Source organism: Gallus gallus, chromosome 12, assembly GCF_016699485.2.
Source record: "Gallus gallus isolate bGalGal1 chromosome 12, bGalGal1.mat.broiler.GRCg7b, whole genome shotgun sequence".
In the NCBI taxonomy this organism is placed as follows: Eukaryota; Metazoa; Chordata; class Aves; order Galliformes; family Phasianidae; genus Gallus; species Gallus gallus.
This window is the reverse complement of record NC_052543.1, coordinates 8815634-8836380: the sequence shown is the minus strand read 5'-3', so window position 1 is coordinate 8836380 and position 20747 is coordinate 8815634. Positions and strand designations below refer to the sequence as shown.

At 38.3% G+C, this 20747-nt stretch overlaps 3 protein-coding genes across 11 annotated transcripts in view; 2 read left to right on the top strand and 1 right to left on the bottom strand.

The window, feature by feature from the left end:
* Window positions 1-6852, top strand: part of DNAH12 (dynein, axonemal, heavy chain 12) — a 66302-nt gene extending 59450 nt beyond the window's left edge. For 3 of the 5 annotated variants that reach the window (XM_015293384.4, XM_015293383.4, XM_040646765.2), the window contains 5 exons: window positions 162-366; window positions 561-698; window positions 1150-1241; window positions 2735-2802; window positions 3794-5253. In XM_015293384.4, coding sequence (XP_015148870.2) covers window positions 162-366; window positions 561-698; window positions 1150-1241; window positions 2735-2802; window positions 3794-3984 — 694 coding nt within the window. In that variant the 3' untranslated portion in view covers window positions 3985-5253. Of the gene's footprint in view, window positions 1-161; window positions 367-560; window positions 699-1149; window positions 1242-2734; window positions 2803-3793; window positions 5254-5361; window positions 5476-6764 lie in introns of those variants that run through there. The other 2 variants (XR_005839459.2, XR_003077518.3) reach the window with 2 other exon arrangements.
* On the top strand, window positions 5412-19345 carry ASB14 (ankyrin repeat and SOCS box containing 14). Of its 4 annotated transcripts, none has more exons than XM_040646770.2 (12): window positions 5412-5475; window positions 5639-5672; window positions 6778-6977; window positions 7465-7520; window positions 8861-8992; window positions 9090-9248; window positions 9945-10190; window positions 10567-10738; window positions 11355-11898; window positions 13606-13759; window positions 14465-14687; window positions 18644-19345. In XM_040646770.2, exons 3-11 carry the CDS (start codon window positions 6850-6852, stop codon window positions 14656-14658), a joined length of 1785 nt encoding a protein of 594 aa, XP_040502704.1. In that variant the 5' UTR covers window positions 5412-5475; window positions 5639-5672; window positions 6778-6849; the 3' UTR covers window positions 14659-14687; window positions 18644-19345. The 4 variants fall into 4 exon arrangements, with proteins under 4 accessions (XP_040502704.1, XP_414345.4, XP_046756132.1 ...); XM_414345.8 differs by having other exon boundaries at window positions 6765-6977; XM_046900176.1 differs by lacking the exon at window positions 5639-5672 and having other exon boundaries at window positions 6765-6977.
* APPL1 (adaptor protein, phosphotyrosine interacting with PH domain and leucine zipper 1) overlaps window positions 15335-20747 on the bottom strand; it is a 29659-nt gene continuing 24246 nt past the window's right edge. Inside the window, exons 22-23 of one of the 2 annotated variants that reach the window (XM_414344.8) lie at window positions 20423-20610; window positions 15335-16243 (exon numbers count right to left, since the gene is read on the bottom strand). In XM_414344.8, coding sequence (XP_414344.5) covers window positions 20461-20610 — 150 coding nt within the window. In that variant the 3' untranslated portion in view covers window positions 15335-16243; window positions 20423-20460. Of the gene's footprint in view, window positions 20611-20747 lie in introns of both variants that reach the window. The other variant, XM_004944584.5, reaches the window with a different exon arrangement.

The following is a 20747-nucleotide window of genomic DNA, read 5'->3' as shown; positions in this document are numbered from 1 at the left end:
TAACTGCAGATACACAGCAGTTACAGAAGTTGTATAGATATTCCATTGTCTTCCATTGTCTGTATTTTTTTAATTTCTTCTTTTTTAGTGATTATGTGGCATCTTTCATGATACAGATCATGAAAAACTTACAATAATTCTGTTCTTACTTTTTAATCTAGTTTGCTCCAAACTATTCGTATTACACTGACTAACTTGAAGAAAGCCATTAAAGGTTTGGTTGTTATGGATGCTGAACTGGAAGCTCTGTGTGGCAGTCTGCTTATTGGAAAAGTTCCTGAGAATTGGGCTAAACAGTCCTACCCTAGTCTAAAGCCACTAGGGAGCTATATCCTTGATTTCCTACAGAGGCTGAAATTTTTACAGGTAATGTACAATGAGCAGTACTACTAATTATTTAACCTACATTTTCACATAATTTGTCCTTTATTTTAAAGCAGTATTGACAAAGAAGTGCTAGATTATGCTAGATTTTTAAAATATAGTTACGTAGAAAGTTATTCAAGAACATTTGATTTGTATCTTTCTGTTTATTGAATGCATCATTTTCCTCTTTCTAGGATTGGTATGAATTAGGGAAGCCCACAGTTTTTTGGCTGTCAGGATTCTATTTTACTCAAGCATTTTTAACCGGAGCCATGCAAAACTATGCTAGGAAGTACAGAATTCCCATTGACCTTCTGGGATATGAATTTCAGGTACAGATAAATTGTAATTATGTATTTTATTCTTCTGGGACCTGATAATGCTGTAGGAAACAGTGAATCCTTACTGGGAGGCTCATTTTGCATGTCATGCTTTGGAAGACAGACATTTAATTATTTGGTAAGGTAAACAGTATCTGTAAAAGAGAGAGAAACTGGTTCTATCATTGGACCTGGACCTCCACTCGGAAAGAAGACAGCCTACAAGGTAAACATTTGTCTGTGTGATTAAAGCCTTTGTAACCTGCAGTAAAGGGAGCTAACAAACCACAGAAAGCTGCTATCGTTATGGCTTTGTATGACAGTAGTGCCCAAAGGAAGGTTTTACTACACTGTTCTCATTATAGATTGATTTTTTGAGAATTGGCAATTAGTACAATACCTAGAAAAGCAAATAGCTGTGGAAGCTTCTTAATACGTAGCACTTTTTTTTTTTTTTTAATAGGTTATTCCTCAGGATACTGCTGATACTGCACCAGAAGATGGTGTTTATATCCATGGATTATTTTTAGATGGAGCTCGCTGGGACAGAACCAAGTCAGTAACAAAATATATTAAGTACAGTTTTAGTAAGTTTTCATAGCTGCTCAGATAAAACTTAAGTATTTTAAGAGTTACTTTACATACTGTTTCAGTAGCACACTTCAAAATGTTTTCGTTCTTCTCTTGGGCTCAAGATAAGAAAATAAAAGTGACTCTTAAATACTGTTCTGCTGGAAATGTTGTGATGTGCTAATCTGCAGTCAAATGCAAGTATTTCATACAGTTGTCTAGCAGCCTCAGCTGCAGATGTATTTCAAGCACAGACTCTATTTGTTTTTTTGTTTGTTTTTTGGATTGTTTGGTGTCTATCCTGGATCATCTTAACAGGAGTTTATGTTCAGAGCAGGTGGTCTGGGATGTTGTTTGTTTTTCTGTAGCTCTCCTTACTCAGAAGGCAGTTTTCCTTGGAATTAAAGTCTTCTTTATAATTTTAATGTATAAAATAACATTTTTGGTTGTCAGCATGTCTTTATTCTAGCTATTAATGAGCTGTTGTGGAGCTCTGGCATCCTCTCGCAATAGCCAGCCAGGCTATTCTCCAGTTTTCTTCAGTATACACACAGCTCTCAGGTAACTCATCCAGGCCTGAGTCACATTGAATGATGTCAAGATTTGGTCTATAGTAATTTAAATATTCAACTGTTCTTCAGTGTTTTAAGATATCCATCACTGATTAGTGTGAAGGTATGGGCAGCTCAAGGTAGACAGTGAAAATTTAATAATAATAAAAAAAATAATCCTATACATATGACTATGATGTACAATAATATAATCGTATATATATTATATATGTGATTAAAATGAGTGAGCAGACCAGCTTAGAACTAAGGTAGCTATTTAGCCAAAGGTAACTTCAATTTACTGACATAATTGTTTTGCTTATATGTGCCTTTGTGCACAACCTTTCACTTGAGTAATGAATTTGCCAAGTTTTAGAGATACTTTTAGATATCCATTAACTTTTCTTTAAATTATTTGCACAGTAAATAGTAAATTCTACAGTGAGATTCATGTTTTCATTAGACTTCTGTAAAAATTTGTTACTTGTGATGGTAGTTTAGTTTTAGTTCTCTCTCTTTGTTCCCTCTTCCTTTCTCTCAGCCTCATCCCCTCCCAAAGAAAAGGCTGTGGTTTTTCCCCATGTAGTTTTGGCTGCAACTTTGGCAGATCTGCTGTTTTATTTTTTCAATTAGTGAACATTGATGGGACCGAAACCTCCTTTCCTATTCTTCTCTTCTTCCCTACATGAGTGCTCCACCTGCTGAATAAGTGTCATTCCTGATGGCTTATTTGATTGCAGCAGTTTTGCAGAAAGCTGGACTTCCCTCACAATTGTACTCCTGTGACTATGAGCGGTTACTCATAAGCTGGAAACACGATTTCAAGCTCACTGTTGGATGGAAGGTGGTTTATGTGTGGAAGATGAAAAGCACACAAAAAAGCAACACGCAGCCACAAATAACTATTCTGTTGCTTTCTGTCACCAGGGGAATATTAGCTGAGCAGTATCCCAAATTACTCTTTGATATGATGCCAATCATCTGGATAAAGCCAAGTAAGTATAATTATTCTGAAGTATGTGCTATTCAACCAGAAATTTAAACAGTGAATTACTTTGTTACTGAAGACCAATGCTTCCATCCTCACCGAAGTACCCAGATGTACACTGAATTCATGTGCACCTGACCTTTGTCTCTAATGTAAAAAATTGTGCTTGCTATGTTGACTCATTCAGTCTCATCTCACTCATGCAGTCAGCCTGTCCATCTCTTTGCAGGTGTTTGTCGTTGTGTAATTGACCAATTGCCTGGTTACATTAACTATTGTAAATACGTGTAGTTGCTGCCCAGTCTATTTCATAACAAAATTACAATTTTGGTAGGAAAACTAAATGGTCTTTGAATTTCTGCCTCTTCTCAAGTTGAGGAGACACTTCAGCAAAACTTTATGTTGCAGCTGTTGCAACTTAGCTCTAAGTAGGTAATAGGCAGTTATACAAAGCTTCCACCTTTTCCGCCTGTACATTCCATTGGATGGATCTGTTCTCAGACATACAAGATTTTTTTGCAAGCTGCATGTAAACAGTCTAGGTATACAAGAATCCCTGAATCTCCAGTGACAAGAAACACTGAATCTCCAGTATTGCAGTTATGTCCTGTAGCTGCAGGACCAGAATTCTTATTGAAATACTGAAAGTTTGTGTCTCAGCTGTAATCCCAACGTGAAAGCAGAATACTTTGTTTGTGCAGATCTTCTGATTTGTATGTGGTTTTGAATAATTACAGAGTTGGTAGAATCACAGAAAAACATTGATTCTTGAAAACAAATTGTAATTAAGTTAGTTTTTTGTTTCTTCTTAAGGAAGAAGTAATCAAAACGAAAACAACAAAAAAGCTAAATGTTATGGGGCACACAGAACAATTTTGCAATCTTTATTAAGTGTGAAGGATATTGCTATAAGTACTTAAAATCTTCATGTAGATTATGTCCCCATCAGTACATCTGCTGTACACGATATATTGCTGTCTTTTTTTTTTTCTTTGAAGCTGCAAAATTGGATATAAAGAAATCTAACGCGTATGTTTGCCCACTCTACAAGACCAGCGAGCGTAAAGGAGTCTTATCTACCACTGGGCATTCTACTAACTTTGTCATTGCTTTGACACTTAATACGGATCAGCCAGTCCAACACTGGATCAAGCGAGGTGTTGCGTTGCTCTGCCAGCTGGATGACTGACCCTGGTGGTTCAGATACAAATGTCACAGGAGACTTTTCGCTTTATTTGCTCACAGAAGAAGTGCAGCATGCTCTATACAGGCAACTTCTGTAACTGTGGGGTTTGTTTGCTTTTTTTGTGATCTTAAAGGAGGGCATGTTTCTGATCCCCCAGTATTTTGCCTTCCATAAGTATATGTTATTATTAGCATCTTTACAATCTACAGAAGAGGCAGGTAGGACTTTAGCCTTTGATAACATTCTTAATGTGTAAACAACAATTCTATGCATTGCTCAGATATTAGAAAATATATCTTAATGAAAAGCAAAAATTGTCTGCACTTTCTTTGCGATACATTCCAATTAATGAACTTGAAGCATGAAGAGTGCTGAATCATGTGAGTGGAAACCCAGCAGACATGAAGTCTGGGGACTTTTGTCCATGTTACACACAGCCTATGTTCCATCACAGCAACAGCAAAAATCGCACCACAAGAAATTGTTGAACTGTCTGTAATAGGCACTTCCATGTCCCTTCATTGCTCAACAAATCCATCTTTTCAAGCTACAGTTCAGATTTTTTGATTTGCTATTTTTTTCTTTTCTAAATTGTTTCCATTAAAGAGAAATGATCGAAATCTCCCTCATTACCACTTGCCTGAAATGTTGTTTCTGTTTTTTGTTGCTCCAGAGAGGCACTCCAGTTTCAGTTCCTTCAAGGATTCTGCAATTTAGTTTTCTTTAAAAGATAATAATAATTACTCAACGATTTTTCCTTAGATCTCCTGTACTAAAGAACTAGTTCTAGGAGTGAATTAAGCACAGAAAAGTCTCTCTGCAACCCATCTTCCCCACTGTATCTAGGCAGCTTTGTCCACCATTTCTTTGCTTATTGTGTGTTGTGTTACAGTTATAAGCAGTTTGAGGTGTTTCTTTCTGAAACTTTGCTTTTTTTAAAAAAAAATTCTGTGTTATCTTCTGTTTGCTTTTCTTTTTATAATAGAATGTAAATTGTGATTTGGCAATCAGAAGCTCACAGTAATTGCAATAGGGTACTCTCTTGATTTTATTTGCTTATTTATACCCTCATCTTTATATAGTTTTCTTCAGATGCTGCCCTATTTTTCTCTTAAACAAGCTTTTGTCAGTATCTGTAGTTTTCCCTCTTAGGAAATCAGTAACAATTATTTCTTTTCCATAACTGAACAGTTGCTATCTATAGCTCTCAAATTCTCATTCCATGAATTGTAAACAAGAGCATTTTTATAAATAAACTGGATTTCTAATTTCTTCTCTTGCTGACACCATTTGTCAGATTAGATTATCAAATGTGACTAACCTGTATGAAAGTAACATGGAGAAAGTCCCATGTTTCTCATGGGAGTATCTTATGATCAGTTATTTATAGAGAGCTATTCATGGACACAGACTCTACGGAGATCGTTTTCAGTCCTGAAAATATCGCTTTCAACTTAATCGCTTCAACGTGTGAAGCTTTCTCTCTTTCAGAAGGTGAGGAAAAACCTGCATTTTCTCAGTTCTTAGGAAAATTAGTACTGAAAAGAAACAAGTGTATATACACGTGTTGTATTATATGTGTAATCAAATTCTAGCCGTTACTTATGTGGGCGTATTCTTAACGTATTTCTCTTTCTTGATGCATGTGGAATTACAGAGCAAGACCTTGCAGTCACATGTTGCTGGATCAGGTAAATGATGCAAGCTTGCTGTGAATTGCTGCTGCTCAACTTTAAGATGTTTCTAGAATTATTGCAAAACTTCTAAGAGCTGTGTTGACAACTTCCTCCATTTTGCTGTGCTTATTCATTTTGCTCATTTATTTAGCCTCCCTTTTATTGTATTGTATTTTATTTTATTATTTTGTTCTGTGTTTTTGGCTTTGTTTGTTACTATTTGTTTATTTGTTTTCAGGCCAGCTCTCTTGAAAAACAGAAGTAGAAGTTTTGATGAGGTGAAATGATGAAAGGCTTGAATCTAATAGAACTCCTTTGATTTTAATCTATAATGATGAGTAGCTGAATCTGCAAAAGAATTGTATGTCAGATTATCTATAAAATGTTTGCATCTATACGTAGATGTACACGTATGCATTAACAAGGAACAAACAATTGTGGTGTATCTGTTCCAGATGGCTGTAGATGATGTATATGAGGTTGTAAATTTGGTCTTTTTTCAAGCAAAGAATTTGATTCTGTTTCAATTGGAAGATAAATTTAGCACATAATGTTGGAACGTACTGTTAGCACTAACCTACAGTATTGTTCTTTACTGCAGGATATGGCTCTACTGATAAGTTTGTTGAAACAGGTTGAGAAAACATGTTACCAAAAATGTTTGTGTCCTTCACCTACTGTTCACCACCTGCCCCTGTGAATGAACCAAAGAAACATCCCAAATTTTGTTTCAAATCTGTTTTCCTCCTGAGGAAAGATCAGAGCAGGACTGTGATGTTTGAGTGTTTAGAAGATTTAAGAGGGATGGGCTATTTAAACTACTCAAAATTATGTTTTACTTAATTTTTCTGCTTTCCAGTAAGTAATACCAGAAAAAGTAACTATTCTGTATGTTCATTCTGTAGAATAGAGATAAAAGCTAGCACGTGCTATTGTACTAGAAACCTTTATTATGTTTTAAGCAAAACGGTTCTCTCTGCAGTCGTCCAAACTAAATACTTGGCAGAAGGCTGGAGCTTGAGTTGGAGAAGTTCTGATTAAGTTATTTTAGGCTGTGCTTTGTTTCTCTTGATACTTAACCAGTGATTGCTATTTCTATTACTCCAGACATAACCTGAAGATTTAACATCTGCATCCAATTAAAAAGCAGTGCTTCCCTACAAAAAGGTGATCCTGGTTGTGCCGACTGGCTATGTATAATTCTGCATACGTACTTGATGATCATTCCGATGATGAAATCCCCACCCAGCAAGCTATTCAAGAAAGCTTACAAGACATTCATAAAATGGAAAGAAGTGCCAACGCAATAGAGGATGAAAGGTAATGAGTAACTAATTCTACTTTTGGTGGTTTCTTGGCATTATTAGATGCCTGACCCTGTCTCATGGATACCACAAACCACTTGCAGCTTGTTGGTTCAGAGTTCTCCCTAGAAAAAAGCACACCTATTTTGTCTAAAATGTGGAATGTATGAAGCCTTCTGGTGACGTCTTATCTATTAACTAAAAGCCTAATATCTAAATGAATGCAAGGGTTTGTTGAAGAAAAGCATGTATTAAAAAAAAAAAGAAGGGTTGGTGTGGTAGCTTTTCCTCATTTTAGTATTTAACTGTTATCCTTTGCTGGAAACCCAAAATTTATAGTGGCACAAGAAGACCAACAAAAATGTATTTTAATGTGTTAAGCTGACAGAACTCACACAAGTTAAAGAAATGTAATGTGGTTTAAAGTGAATGGTTTAAACTAATGTGTAATTATGAACTGAATGTCTCATTAATTATAGCACTGTAATGTTGTGTTTATGCAGTTTCCTGTGCGTTGGAAGTAAAGAACGTGAAGAGATAATTGCAGCAATTCGGACAGTTAAGTACAAATGCATTACACTACACCCCTCTGTATCTAGCTATCACAATGCCTACGTTCTGTGTTTGATCAGCTATTTTAAGTGCAGTTTTTCCTTATGTAGTCTTGGAGAGAGTTAGGCAACTGAAAGCAGGATGCACAAAAGCTAGCTTTTATTAAATAGGAACACAGTAATGGAGTGGGTTCGTATGTTGCTCCTCTCTGAGACTGCAGTACTTGATCTCCTAGAATCAGGGATGAACGCCAGTCCTTTCTTATAAAATTAACCAACAGGGATAGCAATACCCCTAATAAATTAATGCCTCATTAACCAATATTTGCCACTTTGTGAGACAACCAGATTGAAATCCCATCTCTACCCCAAGTGTGCTGGAATTATTCCTATATAGGAGGCTCTCTGTCTGTTTCTTGAAACTTTTGCTTTTTTTTGGTAGAATCACTTTACATACTGAGTCACAGAGATAGCTAAAAATGAGCATAAGAAGGACAGCTGTTAGGACAGTTGTTAGGACAGTGCTGTGACAGTGGGAAGCCTTCTGTCCAGTCCTTATACACATAGCAAGTTGTTACAGAAACATTTAGTGGGATAAGAATCAAGAACTCAAGGCTCCTTTGGAAATGCAGATGCAATAAGTATACAATGCAATAAAGAATGTGCCTAGACTCTAGTTACATTTTGTCTAGTCTAATGAATATATAATTCTTTGATAAGTTAGGAAAACTTCAGCAGAAGAGATTGAAAGCAGTCTATCCCAGTACCCCATAGTTACAGCTAATAGGAGAGCAGACTGCCTTCTTCCAGGAATGATGGGATAAAAAGAAACAGTATGGTCAGAACCTCTACTTAACAGGCTTTCTAGCCAACTGAAGTGTCACTGCTTCTCCATGAGATATCAAATTGAAAGCATAATCACTTTTGTTAATTAGAATTCCAGTAAGGCTTTTAGTAGAAGCAAGGATGAGTTTCATCTCAGTTGTCAGCTTCATTTTACTTTTGCCAACCTGAATATTTTCCATATAATTTCACTAGGACACCTGTTTGCTTAATACACTAAAATCCTCTGCGCTATTATACATGAGAGGATTGTAATTTAAGTATTTTAGTTGTATTAATTATAAGTAAATATCTTCAGTGTATCCTTCAAAATGCTCTGTGAGTCGGTGTGAATCACTGATTACTCCATTCATGTAAACCACCCTTTGATCAAAAATTGCTTTGATAAAGTATGCTTTTTTTATTCTTGATACACTGCTGGGATAAATATCACTCAATATATTATTTGCTTTAATTTTGTCTTATGGTGAGTAATGAAATACACATCTGTCTCAAAATATCACAGGCCAAGAAGAGGCCTTGAAGAAGTTGGCGAGGCACAGCTCTGCTTTTGAGGAAGCAGACCAGCAAGGCTGGCTTCCTATGCACGAGGCTGCAGCACAGCTAAATAAGAACATTCTTGAAATAACTTTAAAAGGTAGGGGTCCTTTCTGGTTTTCCACCAGAATGTTTTATAGAGCCAGATTTGATGAATAACTTCAGCTTCAGATGTGTACTGCTTTTCTGAATTTCAGCCTCCCGTGCTGTTACGTGGGAACAGACCACACTTAGAGGGGAAACACCTCTCATGGTGGCAGTCAGAAACTGCTTCTTGGAAAACGTCCGCTTTCTCCTGCTCAATGGTTGCAATCCCAATATTAAGAATGAAGATGGAGATTCTCCTTTAGTTGTAGGTGAGTGTCTTATCCTGGGGGTAGAGAGGTGAGAGAATGAGGTGAGTTTGTAGTTACATGCGTTAGGTTGCAATCTTACTTATCTGACTTATGCAGAGTTTAAAATGTTTTGGTATAAGGAGCAAAAGATGTTAATTTCAGTATTGAATGTATTGTCTCTTTTTCTAAAAAAATATCAAGGCTTTAATTGAGCTGACATTCCACGTTAGGGACTGTCACTACAAAGTTCTGAGCATTATTTATTAATTAAAGTATTGTCCTTTCCTTACTGCCTTGGCAGATCAGGCTTACTAAGATAAGGACGTATGAGACACAGCCATTTTAGTCTTTGTTTCATGTTATGGTAATTGCCTACGATGATTAACGGAGCAGGCCAGCTCCTGACTGCACTAAGTGCCCCTGTATGATGTGATCTCCATCTAGTGGCAGGGAAGGCTGCGTTCCGTTACAACAGGAAACAGCAGAAGATTACACAGAAAAGGAGATTACCATAAAATTATTCCTTTTGTATGGTTTATGATACCCTGAAGAGAAAGAACAGACTTGGTGAGAAGTTAAACCTTTCAGTGTAGCATGATGTTTCTTGGTGTATAAATAGCAGTGCTGGGAACAGCTTGAGCTTTCCTGGGCTGCCACCCAACAGAAACTAGGCATCAGGCTGACATTCTGGCTAATGCTTTCATTATTTTCTTACAGCAATTAAACACAATTCATATGAGGTAGCCTCCTTGTTGATAAATTTTGGAGCAAAAGTGAATTTGCAATGTATCCACAAGAGGACTGCTTTACACGAGGCTGCCAGGCTTGGCAGAAAAGATCTGGTGTTGCTTCTCCTTCATTCTGGAGCAGATCCTGATCCTCGCAGTGGGTATGGGCTCACACCTCTAGCACTGGCTGCACAAGCTGGACATACAGAAATTATGGAGCTCTTATTGCAAAAAGGTGAGACTTTATTATATAGGAAGAGACCTAGTGCAGGGAGGTCTTGCCAATGTTATCAGTATCTGATGGGAGGAGGGTGTTAAGAAGACAGACCCAGATTCTTCTCCTGGGTGCCCAGTGAGGGCAAGAGGCAATAGACACAAGTTGAAACCTAGGAAATTGTTTGAACACAGCAAAACACTTTTTTTTTTTTCTGTAAAGGATGTTGAACATTGGAATAGGTTGCCCAGAGAAATTGTGGAGTCTCCATGCTTGGAAATCCTCAACAGCCTACTAGATCTGACCCTGTGACAATATCTTGTCTCTGGAGGGGGACAGTAATTGTTGCTGGATATTTATAGTGACCTCTGTGAAAATCCTCGATGCTTCTTTCCAGGTGCTGATGTTCTTTCACAGGCAATGGATTATTCTTCTGTATTATTTGAAGCAGCAGGAGGAGGAAATCCAGACTCTCTGAATCTTTTGCTAGAATATGGGGCTGATGCTAATGTACCAAAGCACTCAGGTCATTTACCGATCCACAGAGCTGCATACAGAGGACACTTTCTGTGAGTATATATAAATATATAATATAAACCAAGTAATAGTGAGACCAACTATATCGGTTGCACATTTAACATTAGTAAAATTAATAAATAAGAAACAGCTCTTCAACACTGGGATTGTTCTGTTGTGCTTAAAAATCTAAGAATTTTACATTCCCGTATTAATACTTATATTTAAATTGCATTTAAATATTGTTGTGTTAATTTAAATGTATTGTTTGAATGTCAGTATGATATTATGTTATATCAATTGTGTGTTGTAGGAATTAATTATGTTGTGTCAATTCCCTAATTCCTGTGCAACACCACAGTGCTCTTGACATCCCCAGAGAGCTCTCATAGAGAAGGAATGATTATTCTGCTAGCATAGAATGCAGTGTTCTTGAAGAGAAGTATTAAAATTTATGATTAGTAAATGTAACATCATAGTATCCATTGCTGGCTAACTGTTTTATCCATAGCAATTACTGTAGAGGTACAGTATGCCGTGGTAGTGATTTGGTAGAGTAAGACTATGGAATATAGTCAGAATAAATCGTAAAGCCCAGCAACGTGATGATTGAGCTTTGTGAACCAGCATGCTTCAGATTCCCTTATTGTCCTTATTTTTTTCCTTCAGGGCCTTAAAGAATTTAGTTCCAGTTACTAATTTTGATGCCATTAAAGAAAGCGGAATAAGTCCAATTCACTCAGCAGCAGCAGGAGCACATCCTCAGTGCCTCGAGTTTCTCCTCAAGTCTGGATTTGATGCCAATTTTATGCTGGATCAAAGAATTCGCAAAGGCTACGATGACCGCCGGAAATCAGCATTGTACTTTGCTGTTTCAAATGGGGATATCAGTTCAGCACAGTTGCTGTTGAATGCTGGAGCCCTGCCAAACCAAGATCCCATCAACTGTCTCCAAATAGCCTTGAGAATGGGCAACTATGAGTTAATGAATTTACTGCTCCGGCATGGGGCTAATGTTAATTACTTCTGCAGAGTGAACACAACGCATTTTCCATCAGCTCTGCAGTATGCTCTGAAAGATGAAGTCATGTTAAGAATGCTGATGAACTATGGCTATGATGTGCACCGCTGCTTTGATTGCCCTCGGGGAGATGTTTCCCATTCCCAGTATGTGACTGATGGATGGACTTCTACTGTTATCAAAGATACAAAGGTGAGTATGTGACGTGGCTTTGTATGTTGTTGTTTTACTGCCAGTATCATTCATAAAGCTAAATGAAAAGGTACTTGAAGTTATCTGTCAGAAACAAAAGTTTTAAACACTTTACTCATAGAATTAGGAATAGACAAGGCTTTCAAATTAAATTAACATTGCCACGAGACCTTGTTCATGGCAGTAAATTATCCTAATCTGTATTTTACAATCGTGGAAATACAGCTAATGATTAGCACTGAATTTGCTCTCTGGGGCAGTCTTGTCCATGCTAGGAAAGCAGGAAGTTGGAGGCTATCTTGTGAGCTGTACTGTATCATGTCAGTAATACTGGAAGTCTGCTGTAGGGACCCACCTGATAAACACCGAGCAGAAAACCTGGACTGACCTAAGCAAGTTCCTAGAGACACCTCTCAGAGCCACTGTTAGGCACATTTTCAAGTCCATGTGAATGTAAGAAGCCTTTATTTAATCTGAAGATCATCAAATGGCTTAGGTTGGAAGGGATCTCATCCAGTTCCAACCCCCTTGCCATGGGCTGGTTGCCCCCCACCAGCTCAGGCTGCCCAGGGCCCTATCTATGGCTTTGAGCACCTCCAGGGATGGAGCATCACAGCTCTGGGCAGCTGTGCCGGTGCCTCACTGCCATGAGTACAGAATTTCTTCCTAACATCTAACCTACATCTCCCCTTTTGTAGTTTAAAGCCATTTCCCCTTGTCCTGTCACCGTCAGACTGTATAAGGAGTCACCTTCCTGCTTGTATGTTCCCTTCAAGTACTGGAAGGCTACAATGTCTCCCCAGACCCATCTTTTCTCCAAGCTAAACAAGCCTAGCTCCCTCAGCCTGTCTGCGTAGCAGAGGTGCTGCAGTCCAGTGGCCCTCCTCTGGACCCACTCCAGCAGCTCCACATCCTTCCTGTAGTTGGGCCCCAGGCCTGGATGCAGTACTCCAGATGGGCCTCACAAGGGCAGAGCAGAGGGGGGGGACAATCACCTCCCTCTCCCTGCTGCCATCCCTCTGATGCTGCCCAGGATACTGCTGGCTTTCCAGGCTGCAGGAGCACACTGCTGGCTCATGTCCAGCTTTTCATTCACCAGAACCCCCAAGATATCTACAGGGTTGCTCTCTATGAGTTCTCCCAGTATATTCTCATGCCTGAGATCACCTCAACCTTGCACTCGGCCTCATTAAACCTCATTAAATTGTGTGCCTGCTTTTCAAGTGTGTCTAGGTCCCTCTGGATGGCATCCTTCACTTTTATTGTGTCAGCTGCAGCTTGGTGTCATCAGCAAACTTGCTGAGGGTGCATTCAATCCCACTGACACAGGAATGTGGTGTGCACTGGGGTGGTGGGTCCTGTTTGGCAGGCTGAGACACAGGTCTCTGCCAGCAATGTCCAGGAAGTTTAAATTTCCTATTGAGGTTTTGGAATTTCTCTTCAGGAACGGTAGCATTTCTTTTTAAGCACTTAGGTACCAAATATGCAGCTGTTCATTTTTGGTTCTAACCTACTACAAAATAACATTTCTCAGATTTTCAGATTGCACTGGAGGCTTAATACAAGCTGTGACAGCCCTTAACGCTCCTCTAACAGGCACTCCTTCCTGGTGTTCTGCAGTTATAGAATTGTTCTTGTCCTGCAGTGAAGGAAGTCATTTACTGAAGTATTGGATATCTTCCAATTAAAATGTTCTGTTTCCATCAGTTCTGTGAAGTGATAACCTTGTCGTGGCTGAAGCATCTTTCTGGGAAAGTAGTGCGAGTAATGTTAGACTATGTTGATCATGTTAACATCTGCTGGAAGCTAGAAGCAGCTCTCAAAGAACAGGAGCTCTGGCCAGACATCAATTCAATTTTAAGTAAGTATCTGATAGTTGGATTTGAAATCCCAGACTAACTGTTCTGGGACTGGGACCTTTGTGTTGGTGATGTTTTAGATTTGTTTGTTTTTCTCCCCTGAAGGTTGGTTAGGCCAAAAGTTGTGTTGTGACAAGAAGGTATTTCTGAAAAGAAAATCAGTCTATGTAGTGTTGAAAGTAAGGTAAGTCTGTCTGATAGCTGTGACAGACTGTAACAGCACAGCTTATGTGGAGCAGCTGAGAATTTTCAATGTAACGTAGACAATAAAATCCTCTTCAGTCTCAAGTTGATGGAAGAGCTCTAATAAATTAACTATCTTGAAGTGAGCAATTTGAATTCTAGCCTAGCTTACTTCTGTGTCCTTTTTATTAGAACATAGATTAAAGACAAGGAAGTAAAAATTCTAATTTTAGTGGTGTCTTCAGGTTGGCAAAGAGCTAGCACCAGTTATTTGGGGTTACAGCACATTCCCCACACTTCCTTACTTACACTCTGTAAAATAAACCTAATTTGTGGAGTTAGCTGATGACTGTCCACATAGGTGATAAAGGCGTAGGCTGAGTCCAGGGCGTAGATCCTGACAGGGACAGTCACCTGAGCACAGGCACATGCAGTAAAATCTGGAGCGGTTTTGGTAGGTGTAGGGGAGTGAGCAGTTGCACAAAAATGAAGTGACTCATTAATACCAACCTCCTGGTTTCTAGCAAATCCTCGCTCTCTGAAGCATCTTTGTCGCCTGAAGATACGGGAATGCATGGGCCGGTTGCGTCTCCGTTGTCCTGTCTTCATGACCTTCCTTCCACTGCCAAATTGCTTGAAAGACTACATACTATACAAGGAATATGACCTTTATGGACCGCAAAGTCTCTTGGGAACCCCCAGTGTCAACTGCACGTAATTATTCTGTGTTTTGAAGGGAACGTTGAGGTGGGTAAGATTATTTTCTCCTTTTTTTCTTTTGAGATTTTATCTCATGTATACTGAGATATATACACTAAGATATATACCGAGTCTCAGTGTTCTCCCCCTCATTTCCTGAAGAAAACGGATAGAAGCCCAAAATGTAAATAGTGGCGATCCCATGCTATGTATACACTAGGATATAAACTGAAATGTGAATGGTTATGGCCATACTACTTACAATGCTTTGAGTGAAGATGGAAAGAACAATGGTTCTTTGCGATCACTGGTACGGCTGTGAGCCTTGCATTTGTGTGAGGAGAAAGCCTGGCATAACATCTAACACTACTTTTAATTGCAGTGTTACATTCAGGGCCTTCAGGTAAACCAGATGACAGCATTTCTGAAACGTTAATTCTGCTTCTCATTACCAAGTACCACTATGTCCCATTCACTGTGTAGCTGATTGTAAGTGTGTCTTTGGACAGCACTACAAAAGAAAACCAAGTCCTGGTGAGAGCAGTTTTCCAGTTTCTCTCCCAGTAGGTGCAGCTAAAGCTTATGGAGCATTTACCTGAAAGCAGTCACTGTGTCTTACAGCACATATGCCTATTCTTTCAAAAAATGCTACATGTGCTACTCTATGTCTTTAAAAAAAAACCCAACAGAACACATTTGGTATTAATAGTATTTATTCCTTCATTATCAGTTAAGCATAGATTTTCTAGTTATACATGCATCTGTATTCACTTAGAGTTACATAGTTCAAAAGTCTGATTTTCTCCAGAAAAATCTACAAATCTTATAAAATACAAATTTAACTGTAATGTAGTAATGACCCATTGCTTTTCACATGGTGTCTGTCATGTAATTAAGAAAACTAATGAAGCCAGTGAAAACAGGTGGAGGTACTCCGTTAATAGTTGTGCTGGTATAGCTTCTGTACAAATGAATTCTGATGGTTACCATAACTGCAGCTCTGTACAACGTGCTACGTGTTGTCCTGTAACAGAGCAACACGTGCACTAAAACAGCCAGCAGAGATAGAAAGGGTTTCTTCTTCTAACATTCAGTCTTTGATTGTTGCAGAAGTAAGTTATCAGCATTCCCAAGTAGAGTAACTTCCTCTGAGGAGAGCTGGCTGACGTGATTAAAATTAAGAGAATTGAGATGCACTTTACAAGAGAGAGATTCAACTGCATGTTAGAACTTGGTTTAATGGAAAGGAATGCATCCTGTCACCAGTAACGGTACACCCAGAACATCACCACTAGGAAAGAAGCGGGCAGTTTTTGTATCAGTACAAATTCCACTCAGAAAGTTACTATACTTAAGCTTTTATGTAACCTACAAAATGCTGACTGAAGTTTTGGCATAACACGTACTATTGGTGCTTCCAGGATTAAGACACAACGATTAAAGCTGAATTAAGTAGGTATACTATTGGAGGTCTTTAATACAGCTATTCAGGGACAATGTGTAAGTCTCAAACATTGCAAAAATCACTTACACTTCACTAGAACAGGACCAATCCAGAACATCATCGTAAGAATTTGACCACTCCACTGCATTATAAAAGTGACCTGAAAGATTGTACAAAATCCTTGGCTTGCAATATAAACTTCATTAGGAATACAAGTGCAATCACAATGACATACACCAACTTATTCTTGTCATGATAACTTAGATATCACTACAGCGTGACAAAAACACAGCTTACTGCTTGGGTAGAAAGAAAAACCTTGGAGATAGATAAACTTGCAAGAAATTCTGTAAAACAGAGCAAAGGAAAGAAAGAGAGATAGCAGTTCTTGCTGTTAGACTAAATGTCTCAACTAAACTCACTAAAGCAGAGGAAGGATTTCTTTCTGTGAGTGTGTCAGTTCTGGACATAATAAGAGACTGTGTAACAACATAGCCTTCTCCACTGGCTTCTCCTAAATTCTGTGCACCTTCTTTAATTCATCAGACTTCACCTTAAACATATGACCAGCCAACATTTTTCTGCAATGGAAATAAATTATATCTATAAAAAGGCTCAGCTGCATCAGGTTTTTCAGCTGTGGTTTCACATCCATATAAAGATGTAATTTGTTTGCATGTTTCTTAACTCTTAAATATTACTTGTCTGTTAGTTGGTAAGCTGTCTTGATATAATTTCCAACTTAAAAATATTAAGGAAATAAGAGACTATCAAATCCACGTTTGCTTACACAACACACACATTACCAGGTCTGTGTGGCTAAGCTGCATATGGCTGTTAACTTGTCTTCTGGTTTAGACTTCTAGAAATCTATTCATGGCCATAAATAAGTACTTGGTATTAGTTATAATGCAATGAAATGCATGCCTGTGGTTTGCCCACACTTTTATATATTTTGATATTCACACTGCTACATTCATACAGAATGTATGTAGAGCAGAACAACTAAGAGCAAGACTTGCATGGTCTACATAATGTAATAAACTTAACATCCCATTACCCCAAGTAGTTTCTGAAATAATACTATGTTCACATGAAGCAAATTACAGCTTCAGCTGGAAGTGCTCAGAAGATCAGTAAAAGGCAACAGGAAATATTAAACAGGCAAAAGAAATTACGAGAAAGGAAACCAACCAGTAATTTATTTAAAATAACAGGTGGTGAAACCCTACCACAGTCATTCCCAGGAGAACATGAGGTGTTATATTAAAAGCTGTACTCTCACAGTAAATATGAAGTACTCCAATTTTTTTTAATTAAGAAACATGTTTTCTGATGAAGTAGCTCTACAATTCGTAGGTCAAAGGGTACCAGAAAGATTTTCTGAGGGGAGGAGGATGTGGATAAAACCTCAGCAGCTCTTCTTTGCGTTGTGGTAGTTCTATCCAGAGACCTGGGTGCTTCTTCCTTTACTTAGCACTGAGTAATTCTCATCCCACTGCTAATTCATTGTACTGTTCCATTTTAACATCCTGATCTCCCACAAGTTGCCCTTTGCTCCGGCAGCTTTCATCACATTTCCAGAAGCTTTTATATCTATCTGTCTTTTTGCTCACTTTACACCAGCAAAACTCCTAAACAAGCAAAACAAAACCACCTCATTTCATTCGTGCATGTTACTTTTTTTGAAGTGCTGCTCTCCTCATTCATTTCCCTTCTTTTCAGGGGTTAGGAGAAAAGAACCATTCACTGCAAGTGAAATGCAATTCAATCCTATGCTGTCTGATTAAGAAAACTACATTTAATAGCATAGATGATAAAACATGAACTAAAACTGAAGTAATTCCAATCAGATATCGTTTAATCTGAAAAAATCTATAACAGCAATGTAATGCATCAGATTTTTCTCTTGATTTCCTCCTCATAATTGTGTATTTATGTCTAAAACATAATGGGTGGGTTCAAGAAAAGATAACTCAGCTCTCTGCCCTCTCTCCAATAAGGCACCCTGTCAGCAATAGCTTTCAATGAGGTTGCTGATCTGTTAGCTGTCTTCCTCATGGTGCTGTGGCTACTGCAGCACATCTTACTCTGACAGCTTGGTGACCAGATTCTTGGAACTGAGGACCACTGATTTAATATTCTTCTGTGCTGTTGCTGAATTAGTTTATCTTTAGCCATGTACTTGAGGAAGACACGGTAAATTTGGTGGTTAAAGTTTGGACTAGATGATATTAATCGTCTTTTCAACCTTAATGATTTTATGATTTTATAAATTTGAGCTGTGCTGGCATGTTATTTCATAGAAAGTAGAAATCATTAAATAAAAAAAATCCAAGAGAAAGAAACACAAACTGAAGCAACTTGTAGAGATAAATTGGCTGCCATGCAACTAGATATGGGCAGGGAAAGGAAAGAAAAAGAAAAGCATTTGCTGCCTTTCTGTACTTTTTTGTTGAAAAGAATAAAAGTAGCCTGTTACAGGTGAGAATACAAGACTAGATAGGAAGTAAATGCCACTTAACTTTTTGTTTTTTGTTGTTTGTTTTTAAAACCTTAGATGTTTATGGTCCATGTGACAGTACAAGACAACATCTGGCCGCAGGCTGATGCCACATGGCCTGACTGGATAACAGCAAAAGCACAAGTACTTCTGCAAGCTACTGGCTACTCTGAGGACGAACGTGCTGAAACAGAAGGAAGAGAACCTGGAGCCTCTGTCTTGCTCAGCTTCCCACTCCACCTCCTCTTTTAAGTACTGTGAGCATTTCCGCAGCTGCTCAATTCCTTCTCTATGCTGTGGTGCCGGTGGCACCATGCCAGCAATGCTCCCTTTTCTCTCCTGTGACAGGAGGCAGATGCAGTTGGTTGCTGCATAGAAATGTCTATCTATCTCCAGCATAAAAAGCAGAAGATTGCCTTTGTTAGCCTATGCAAAACTTCTGTGCAATTAAGGATAGTTGATGGATGTAGATGCCTACTAATGACATCTACAGCCGTCTAGCACAGAGGTCCTGAAATTCCTCACTTGATCAGCACCATGCAATTCTAGCTATGAAGGGCTGGGCTGAAAGCCGAAGACTAAAAATGCTCTGCAATGAACTGTAAAACACTCTTAACCGTTATAAAACATCTTAGAATATATTCTTCTCTTTCTAGATTTTCTGTTATGCTCAGGCCACTATTAGAGAGACATCTCTTCCATTGGAGTTTAGTATTTATAGTAATTAGTGCAAAAATAAATATTTCTTCTTACTTCAAACACGTTTTCTCTTCTGGATCAAAAGATGAATGCACATTTAGTATTATACAAAATAAATATTACACAGGGTATGGACCATGGAGTTCAGGCTTATGAGGTATAGACAGACTGCTTTGAAAAAAGCGTTAGGAGACTGACGTTAGGATGTAGACTAGCACAGTCTTTTACTTCTGTTTGCAAAATACAGTTCCATAGACTTAAAAAGCTTTTACTCATTTTCAGCAAATATAGTATACTGCTAGCAAGGCCTTTATGGATTCAATTTTTTCAAGTGGTGGAATTTAATATTTCTGCAACTCTACACGTGTTTTTATTGAAAATGAACTCAGCTGCTTACTGCTCTTCATTACACGCTGGGGAAAATCCACAAACATGGCACTTGTGCAACAAGAATGTATGCACTGTGTTTACTATTTGATATGGAATTCTTTATGCATTCCTCGTGCAGCAAAGTGCAACTGCATCTCTTCAGCTCTTACCTATGTCTGACAGGTATTTTTTTTAATCTCCTACTCAATGAAGCCTTCCAGCATTTTAATTGCAAATAAAAAGACAGTACCATACAGCACAATATGAAACAGAAACTATAATCTTTTTTCTAGAACTATTGCACATCCCATTGACGCTAATAAGGATTTTTCTTTCTAATTGTAAGAACAGTTATGTGCAACAAGTTCTGTAAAGCTTAGCACTGTCTTATCTGAACACCCACTTTTGTTTCCAGCAAGGTGTTCCGCCACTGCAATGTAAAGACAAATTTCAGTACTACTCAAGTTCAGTCAGAGCTTAAGTTTTGTTTCCAAAGCAGTCAATTGCACAAATGGGTAAATGGAAAAAAGAAAAATCCATCTTTTCCCCTTCCTGCAGAGAATTCTTTCAGAAAGCAATTTTAGAAAAAAAAAGAATGGTGATGCTACCATGTCCATCTGGCATACAAAAGAGAACTTAAACTGCTGTGAAAGTGGAAATCACTTAATTGAGAAAGAAACAGCAAGGCATATTAGGGTCTAGACATTGTGAAGTCTTTTATATATACAACAGACCCTCCACCTATATTTCACTTCTTGTAGAACTTACTTATATCCATGATTCCAATTTTAAGTAACTAGGCAACCTTAGGTTTCAGATTCCCTTTTCTTCTTTCCATCCTCTCCTAAATCGCTGTCTTCTGACTGGCTGCTGCTAAGGACGACAAACTGTCCTTCTCCACTGCTAGGGTTTGATCTGTTGGAAGCAGCTATCAGTCGGCTTTGCTCCTCTAAGTCCTAATTAGAAAAAGAAGGGAGGAAATGGAAGGAAATCAAAAAAATAATGTTCACGTTAAAGCTCCCTAAGGTAGGAAGAGAATACTGTTACCAAGATTTGGACATCAGGGTTTCAAAAGCTGACATTAGTAGGAGAG